The 9,847-nt window shown below is 43.2% G+C and overlaps 2 protein-coding genes across 2 annotated transcripts; both read right to left on the reverse strand.

Annotated features, from left to right (window-relative positions):
* Positions 1 to 86: 86 nt before the first annotated feature.
* mrps26 (mitochondrial ribosomal protein S26) lies at positions 87 to 4,495 on the reverse strand. Its single transcript, XM_076107318.1, has 4 exons — positions 4,143 to 4,495; positions 3,067 to 3,213; positions 2,820 to 2,943; positions 87 to 2,630 (listed from the first exon to the last, which is right to left on the reverse strand). The coding sequence occupies exons 1-4, from the start codon at positions 4,361 to 4,363 to the stop codon at positions 2,499 to 2,501; spliced, it is 624 nt and encodes a 207-aa protein (XP_075963433.1). The 5' UTR covers positions 4,364 to 4,495; the 3' UTR covers positions 87 to 2,498.
* Positions 4,496 to 6,834: 2,339 nt separating this feature from the next.
* On the reverse strand, positions 6,835 to 8,557 carry neff2 (neuronal intermediate filament family member 2). Its single transcript, XM_076107208.1, has 3 exons — positions 7,553 to 8,557; positions 7,083 to 7,207; positions 6,835 to 6,895 (listed from the first exon to the last, which is right to left on the reverse strand). The coding sequence occupies exons 1-3, from the start codon at positions 8,555 to 8,557 to the stop codon at positions 6,835 to 6,837; spliced, it is 1,191 nt and encodes a 396-aa protein (XP_075963323.1).
* Positions 8,558 to 9,847: the final 1,290 nt, after the last annotated feature.

Genomic DNA, 9,847 nt, shown 5'->3' on the forward strand with positions numbered 1-9,847 from the left:
CTACAAATACCCTCAAGAATGTCTGTGTGTGTGTGTGCTGATGTAATCTCACCGCTGCACCCAATAAAGAGGAGGAACGATAATGATGATGCATCTGAGAGGCTTATTTTAATAGAAACTGTGTGAAGTCACATCCTTGCAGGTTTAGGGACGTGGCTCTCAACATTTTGGCCTTGTGACCCCTCATGACCCCTCGTGACCTCTCGTGACCAGTTCAAACCATCAGGTTTTCACAGACGAGGAGATGGTGTTTGGTTGGTGTTTGTGTTTTGGTGCATAAAATAATAAACACAGTAAGAGGAAATATAAATATCAGTAAGTACTGCAACCGTCCAGAAACATAAATATAGAATAGATAAATGGACAGTAAAAACATGTAAATATGTACAATATATCTGATTACGTCTTTGTTTCGTTTGAATCATCCAGAACCTGAAAGAAAGAAAAATAGAATAAAGCAAAGTGTGAAATACATAATTTGGGGTTCCAAAAATATCTCCTTTTTTTTACCATGACAACAATCTCTCTAATCCTAAATTACACTTTTTATTTCTATTTTTAGGATTAAGTGAACTAGAACAATGCATTTTTCTTGCTGTTCCAGTTGACTCTATAAGACCAATATTGACCTCGTTACAGTTGATCGATGAGCAGTTCGGGGAAACGTTTCTGATGTTTTTGGAGCCGTAAAAAGATTTGCTGTTGAGGATGAATTGACCCTGTTGGGCTGAATAGATACTCACTGGATTTTATTTTTTAACTTCTCTTTCAGAAACAATGGTTGAGAGATGCACCTCTAAATGAGTGAGAGCATCTTTACACTGAATGGAAGCTGGATGTAGTGACCGGCTGCTAATCTGAGCGTTCATCTCAATCTACTCTGTCGTGCTACTTGTAATCCCAGCCTTCGCTGCCACGGTTAAACAATCCCGTTAACCTCAGTTACCGATCACATTAACTGCGTGCGCTGCATTACGGCAGCTCGGGTCACATCCTGTGATGTTGACCACTACAGTCAGTCCACAGAGGGAGTCCTCACAGCGATGACTGCTCAGAATAAAACCACTGGAACACACACAAACCCCGATTATCTTTCAGACAACTACTTCCCATTAATATGTACATTATTCTACTAAGCAATTCATTTCTTATTTTATCCAAAGTAACATTTTCAAACATCTACGGAAAAATATTCAGTTTAAAATGGAGAAAAAGCAGAAAATCCTCACATTGAGGAAACTGAAACCAGAGAAAGATTGTAATTTATGTCTAAAAATGACTTCAAAATGATTCAGTAATTATAAAACAATAGATACATTGTCTGTCAATGTACATATTTGAGCTCAACGCCACACACTCGATTATAACTGATTATGTTTTTAAAGAGGAGAAACGGATGAAGAATTTAAAATTGTCTTTAATGACAAGATTATTGTACGTTGTTTGTTTGTAAAATGAGTGTAGGTGTATATTTTCTTTACTCTTATTTGTTTACTCTTTCTGTTAATGTGGCACGATCACTGCAGGTGTGTATCTTCACAGAGTATCACCTGAGTTCAGAGGCCATGTTTATTTCTGCTCCTCACACTAAAGCCGCGGCAGGTTTCCTGACTTTCTTCATGCCATCAACCTGCACGCCCGGCCTGACGGAAGAGGATTAACGGGGTTCAGCAGCACGTTGTCACACATGAGAAGCTTAATGCCTGAAACACCGTAAACACTGAGGGGAGCTGCTCACAGCGACCCCTAGAGGGCTGCAGCTGCATGTGCAGGACCAAAGTGATGGTGTAAACACACTCAGACTCCAGAGCAACACCACGTCTATTTAAATATGTTACTGGTATTGTGACCTCTCTTTAATAAAGGGAATGACCACACATGAACTCATATAAATTCAACCCCAGAGTGATTTTTAAATTGTGTCATTTGAAGGATGGTTATCGGTCGTAAGAGGGGAACGTTACCGTCGTCTTTAGGAAATACTGATGACACAATATCCTGACATTTTATAGAATTAGAGATTAATTGCATATTAATGTAAACCTACTCGCTACAGTAGGATGATAAAGATCATAAAGGACTTGATGTATTCATGGATTTATTCTCAGCAATCATCATTGAATGCAGTGTTTCTGGTTATTCCTGTCACACAACATTGTTTAATAGCTTGCTGGTAGCTAAAGATTCTCCCCACACAAATCCTCTTTAACGACGACTTCGTCGACCTAAAGGCCTGAGCAGTTAATATTGTGCTTTAGTGACTGTGGAGCCTTCAGAATATAAAGCAGAAACATGAAGAATAAAAGCAGGAAATGAAGCTTTAATCTATAAGTTATCTGCTAATGAAAGAGTCTCACATATTTCTTAGTTCTTACAAACGCTGAATGTTTTTCTGCCTCCAGGGTGGATGAGACTGAACTCGGCTCACAGTCCTGAATGACGTCCGTCCGTCTCCGTGTGTCCTCTGAGACGGACACACAACAGGTCGCTCTGGTGCTTCACTGCAGCGTCGTCTGTTTCACAACCCTCCCTTCTTTGTCGATGGCAAAGTTGTAATTCTTTGGATTGTCCAGAGCTTCTTCTATACGCTGATCCAAGTTCTCCAATGTGATGAAGTTCTTTGCATCCTCCTGTAAGAGTCGCATATGTTGAGATCAGATTTAGGAATTTAACCACCGTGTTATTTTGAGGCAGAATTTCTAATTTTCCTCTATTTTGTCGACCACAAAACATGAAAAAGTAGCAATTTGAATAAACATGTTTTACTCTAGTTTGGAGGAAGAAAGCAGATAAACAAAAATAGAGAAAATAAATCATACCTGCAACTTCAGAATCTCCTTCTCTTTTTCTTTGATGAACTCTTGCTGCTGTTGTTGTCGCTGAACGACGGCTTCTAGCTGCTGACGCTCAGCGTCCTCCGTTTCCTTCTGGATCCTCAACATCCTGAGAGGGACAGAGCACAACGTGAGCCGTTACTTTGGGAAGATAATAGAAACCAGGAGTGGTTGATCGCATCCTAAAATGAGGTTTCTACTCTTCATGTTGTGATTCGGAGTTTCTTCTTACCGGACTTGGAGTAGGCGGAGGTTCTCCTGGTTGTTGAAGGCCATGAGGGCGCGATGCTCCTCCGCCTCGTGCCTCGCCCTCTCCTCCGCCAGGGAGCCCGTCTCCTCCTCGTACTTTTTCCGAAGCACCTCCTCCTTAAACTCCAGACTGACGAGACACAGAGGAGAGACAAAAGAGAATATTTTACTTTAAAGTACAGTGTTTAACTTTAAACTATCAAGCGCACAATATTTCACAACTGACAAAATGACGTATGAATAATTTTAAGGAATATTTTTTGAATCCTTCTGGTAATATCAAGGCCGCAACTATAGATTATTATCTCTCGTTTATGTTTTTAAACGACCAAACATTTATGTTTATCAGACACGGGTTGAGATGTAAGTGGTTTTAAAACAGAAGCATGTAACGAGAGATAGTCAACGTCAAAGCAAAGTCATGTTGCTGATTTATTCTGTTGAAGGAAATAAGAATTTGGAAAATGTACGATATTGAAACAGCATGCAGATTGCTTCTTTTGATTTGTCGATATATTAACGAATGCTTTTAATTAATCAGTTAACCGTTTGGTCTAAAACATGCCAGACATTGTGAAAAATGCTTCTTTTGTCGAATAGTACAAAAGATATTGATTAATCTATAATAATTAATACGATTAATCACTTTAGTCTTGTTTGAGTTTAACTGTACTTATTCTGTCTTTGTGCTGCAGCAAAAAACGAATTTCCCTTCTGGGGATCAATAAAAGTTCATCTCATCTTATTTACCAGCTTCCTTCAAAATAAACACATTTTAACACCGTGTTGATTCAAATTAGGGGATGCAAATTTAAAATAATTCCTCAAACTTCTTATAGATAGTACCAGCTTTGTACACAGCGAGAATTTGACCAATGCTAGGAATGCAAATTCTCTTGCAATACCTGAAATTCTGCAGCACCTGTTGGCAAGTTCTGGCTGTATATGTGTTGGATGAGGATTGAGGGAACAATATCCGGTCTAACATTTGTTTGGGGGCCACAGATTTTGAGCAGGGAGACAGAATTTGCCACAACACCAGGTGACCCGCTAACGTACCGAAGCGCCCTCGTGATCATCTGGTACTCCGTGTATCTCTCCTTGAGGACGACCATCTCCGTCGCATCGACCGGAGGAGGCACCTTGATTCGCCCCTCTTTGGACTTGGCCACCGGGTCGGTGCGGGACTTTCTCCCCCGGACAGCCTCCACGATCACGGGGCTCCTGGGTGCGAGGAGCCGGGTCACCTGCACGCTCCTCCCGCCGATTACCTGGAACATGACGGCGTCGAAATGTGGCTCCCGGGGTGCAGATTGTAAGTCGCTTAACGTAACAGGTTAATCAAAAGCATTTGAAAGTTAACATTGAGACAGAAATGTTATCGACAGAAGGCAGCGGCCATTTTGGTAACCTCTGACCGGCGGAAGTAATTAGCAGCGTAGCTAGCTAGGTCGGCTAAGGCGTCCGTTAGCCTCTACCGCCATCTGTAGGTCGCTGACGATGCTTTTTAAAATATCAGTATGTCATAGACCATATAAGAAGCAGTATGTGCTCCTTATGGATGTATTAAACAGGCTTTAAGAGTTAATGGCTCTCCTACACCGGTGTTATTGTCTTAACAATAATGACAGATAGCTAGCTACGAAGCTAGGTAGCTAGTTAGCTTCACAATTGTTAAGCAGGCAAACATGTATAAACTGTTTATAAGTTACTTTGTCAAACAAATGTGTATATAAATCTTTTATTTAAATAAGAGTAGCAATATCACACTGTAGAAGTACACTGTTACAAGTAAAAGTTCAAAAGTATTCTTGGAAGTACCAACAGCACAGTAGAAATAGAGTAGAAAATATCAGAATCATATTAAATGACTGAATTATAATTATTGATGAATTAATGTGTACATGACTTTATTGTTGCATCTCGTAAATGTGGATACGATAAAGTCTTATTTTAAGCTATAATAACACATCATTTCTTTGTTGATTTTATTAATTAATCAATAACGCTGATTCTGATTAATCTGAATCTGCAAAATAACAACTTACCTAGTTATTCATTAAAAGTAAAAAGTACAGTGTTTCCCTCTGAATTGTAGTGGAGTAGAAGTATAAAGTAGCATTACATGGAAATACTAGGACACTAGTACCAGTACAAGTACCTCTAAATTATACCTAAGTACAGTACTTGTAAATGTAATTGTGAAATGGGGGAATTTATTTGAGTGTTTTAGTGATATTGGAGCCTTGATTACGCTTATGATGGCTGCCTATTGTCTGTGTTGTTTGTAAAATGTGTGTTAAAATAGATGCCTCGTCTACTGCGAACCAAGTAACCTCAACCTAAAACTAAAAATAACAGACTTTGTATTTGATGTTCTCAACAGAAGAGTCCCACTGGCTCTTAGAACGAGAGAGGGACACAATACTTAATGTTATGTATGTTGAGCTATTGTTTTACACTCACAATATGAGGTACAAATTACATTTTTTGTGTGTATCTTTCTTCAGGGTGCAGTGGGATGCCGGGTGTCAGCCTGGTGACGGATGATGCTGAGGCGAGGTACCAACACATTACAGCTACAGTCAGCGTGCCAAGAACATGGAATAATGGGAAATGGTGCAGTGCCGCTGTGTCGCTTATTGTGACATTGAGAGTAAGGTAAGTAAGGAGAAGTTTAAGCAGCATGAATCGCTTCATGAGTGTCAAATGAAGACAGGAGATGTGAAGTGATTTGCAGGTCAGTTATATGTTTATTCAGCTTGTTGCCGGCTGTTACAGGTACACCGAGCGTGCAGACTTTGTATTAGTTTCACAGATGTAAAGCACCGTTTAGGTCTAACATCAGCAGACAAACAACAAGGAGCTCCTGCACTTATCTTTCAGTTTCATTGTTTAGCTTTAAATGAACTCACAGAAAACAAATCTAATGCAGATAAGCTGTGAGACGCACTGCATGAATAGAAGGAGAAACCAGTAACAATTTAGTCTTCCAAAGCATTTACATGTCCAAATGCTTCAATTAGAAATTTAAATAACCAGCCAAATAGAAAGACCCAAACTCACTCTGGTTTTTAAACCAACCCAATATGTCTAGTATTTGTGTAAATGCAGAGGAAGAATAACTAAAAAGGACGAAAATGGGTCTTTAATATGGTGAAAATAAAGGTTTTAAGGTCACTGGTTCACTCACTGCTAGAGAACCAGGGGTGCAGGACAATGCAGGATCGATTGGGAGAGTTCCTGATCAATAATGCTGCAGGTTTCTTGCATCAGTTCACACACGGATAAAGTCCAAGCATCGAGAGATAAAAGGGATAGTTGTCCTCCTTCACAAACAATTGGTTAAATGTTTGCACAACGAGGGATCAGAAGAGTCGAATAGTATCTCTGCTGCTTGGACCTTCACGTGTGTGACAGAGAGGAACTCAGCCAAAACAATACAGCTGTCCGACTTAGCTATGTCACTAATGCAGTGCAGCCACTCTGCATCTTACAGTTTGCCATCTTCTTGATGTGCGGTGTCAGAACGTGTGTAGAAGAAGGGGGACTTCTGGTGGACCTCTTGTTTAGCACAAGGGCGCATCTGTCTTGAGAAAGGATGAGCTTTGGTTTGGTTTTGGGAGGAGTAAAGGATGGAGGGGAGTATTTGGGGGAGAGAACGTAAGAGAAATGAGGGAGGGAGAGGGGTGATGTTCAGGTCAGGGGTGTGAAGAATTCAGGTTGATGCCGTGCTAGTGGCATTTAGGTTTTAGTTGAGGGCGGGAAAGGAAGGGTAAGCCAGACGAATCTCTTCCCCCTCCAGAAGTTTCCTGGAAAGAAAACAGATGATCTTTATCCTGACTCTGCATTTGTTCACGTATTTACACAATACAAGTATGAAAAACAGAATTTGTCAGTCGTGTGAAAGTAGAGATGAAATAAACATCTTCTAAAACATAGTCATAGAATCATACACGTTTGATTAAGAGGAAGTAAATGTCCACATCCAGATCTCACCTGTACGCAGCTATTTCAATGTCGAGGGCCATCTTCACATTGAGGAGGTCTTGGTACTCTCTCAGGTAGCGCGCCATCTCCTGCTTGGCGTCAGTGATGTCCCGCTCCAGCTCACTGATCCTCATCTATAAGTGCATGAAAAACACAGACATTCATTATCAAATATCACAGTTAGTGATGCTACACACGAGGGACTTTTTCTGCTTGCAGAGATTTGCTACGTTGTGCTCTCACAGTTCATTCGGACAGTCGCTGTGAGCCTGCCACCATTTCCTGCTGAGCTCTACTTTTCACGCATCTGATGTCTGACCTTGAGGCCAAAACCCCTTTACATGCCATCGTTCCTCTTTCTGCTGGAAGAGAAGATTGCTCCTGCTCTGAGAGCACCAGACCAGGTCCCACATACTGGTACACATTCCACTATTGGGTGACTATTCATGCAGATCAGGATCCAGTTAACCCTCATTCACCTGGTACTTTGCCACGTCTTTGGCCTGCGTGTCCTCCAGATCCTCCAGCTGCTTATGAAGGGAGTCGATGACGTTCCGGAGACATTCGATCTCAGAGGAGCGGGACTGAAGCAGCCGCCGGTACTCCATGGTCTCCTCCCGGATGGCGTGCACGGCCTCGTTGTTCTTGCTGGCCATCTCCGCCACGCTGGTGAACTTGCCCTTGTACCAGTCCTCGGCGGCCTGCATGTTCTTGCTGGCCAGCCGCTCGTACTGCGCCCGGATGTCTCGCAGGGCGGTGGAGAGGTCGGGCCGGGACACCTCCACATCCACGCTGATGTTGGCCACCTGCAGCTGGGCCTGCAGCTCTGCCTGCTCCTCTGCAAAGACTTTCTTCAGGAACACCATCTCATCGCAGAGAGAGACCACGGAGGCCTCGCCGTCACAGTTGGAGAGCACGGCCCTGTCGGCCTCCTCCCTGGCCCTCTGCAGGGTCTCCTCGGTATCCATGCGCCGCCTCGCTTCCTCCTCAAAGCGCTCCTTCATCTGCTCGTACACGTCGCGCAGGTAGTCTCTCTCCGCCTCCATCCGCATCTTGTCCCCGTTCTCCGAGTCTATCATGGCCCTCAAACTCCGCGACTGCCCCTCATAAAGCGTCTGCAGACGGGACGGGTCGTTCTGACGCCTCCTCAGTGCCTCCAGCTCGGCCAGCAGGGCTCGGTTCTGCTGCTCCAGGTGCCTCACCTTGTCGATGTAGGTGGCGAAGCGGTCGTTCAGGTCCACTAGCTGCTCCCTCTCCTGGGAGCGCAGGCCCATCAGCTCTGTGTTGAGGGAGCTGGCCTGAGCCAGGTCCATCCGCTCAGACCCGTCTGGCAGGGAAGAGCAGAGCAGCCTCGGGATCCTCTTCCCAGACGGAGGAGCTCGAGGAGTAGAGTAGAGGGAGGAGGACATGGAGGATTTGGTGGTGGATTGGGAGCCTCTGTAGCTGTCCCAAGGGCGGCGGGAGGAGAAGGAATCGTAGCTCATGGTGAATTTTTTGTTGTGGATTTTTTTGTTTGTTTAAGAAAAGGATGTTTTTTAGTTTCAAAAGGTTTTTTTTTTTATGTCCCCCTTGTTCTGCACACCATCGGTGAGGATGAGCGGGCGTTTTGCACTGCACCAGCTCAGTGATGCTGCAGATCCCTGGCTCTTATAGAGTGAGGCTGCCCCCCCCACCACATGAAAGCATCTGTGCTGTCAGCATCCACCAGGCCAATAGCAGCCTGCTGCAGTGAAGAGGGAGGAGGTTGGTTTTCAGACTCTCTCTCAGCCTAAACAGGCAGACCTGATGTGGTAGTGCAGGTTTTCTTTTAATCTGCCCTAAAAATTGCATTGCAATCAATTACTCTCATAACTCTATGCATTTCTGTAGGCTTCTTTTACTCCACTTTATTCCCCGAATGCAGGCTCCGATGCATCTCTCAAAGAATAAACACATCCTTATTATTACAGTGGAAATGACTGGAAACAACCCGTCTGAGAGATCAATACAAAGCACGTAAAGGGGCATTTACTTTAACGGGCACCACTCAAAGGTTTTAATGTTCAAGAGAACAATGAATGAATTGGCACACAGATTGCTTGGTACTTAAATAGATTGATGTGGTTGATAAGTGCCCACTGCTTTATGTGAATCATATGAACGATGATTGAATATTCCCACATACACAGATATCAAGAACCTTTCTGAACATTTAACAGATGGCTGGTTATACTTCTACAGATCATCTTACGTACTTCTCTTTGTTCATCACTACTCTTCATTGTTTCCTGTATTGCTATGAATGTCCTTCACGATGCTCTAGATATTAGAGAATCCGTTTGATCTATCTAGATTGTACATCGATGAGTCACTGATGTCCCGACACCGACAGTTTTTGGGAGACACCACCGAGGAAGAATCTGTATCTGCTGACACAGAGAAACGGTCCTGTGTAACATCCAGAGATGAGTCAGAGGGCCTTTAAATCAAGCTGATCCTCTCGTACAGGAATCGATTGTCATTTCTGCCCAAGGACCTGTTTCTGTTTCAGACACTTCGGACTTGGTACAGTTGTAAGACCGTCGTCTCTTTAGGAGCATTAGAGGGTGTCAGGATGTGTAATCCTGCTGGACTCACTATTTGACCCCTGACAGTAAAGGGAAAATAATTAGGATTTCTCACACAAGATAAACAGTTTATTGGCAGAGTGTGGGTTTAGTAGTGTGTAGTTTGAGAATGCACATCAACAGTACCACCCTGATGAAGGCAAGATGGCCTGAGAACGTTCAGGGCTT

Source organism: Anarhichas minor, unplaced genomic scaffold (genome assembly GCF_050575085.1).
Source record: "Anarhichas minor isolate MPS153535 unplaced genomic scaffold, ASM5057508v1 ptg000038l, whole genome shotgun sequence".
In the NCBI taxonomy this organism is placed as follows: Eukaryota; Metazoa; Chordata; class Actinopteri; order Perciformes; family Anarhichadidae; genus Anarhichas; species Anarhichas minor.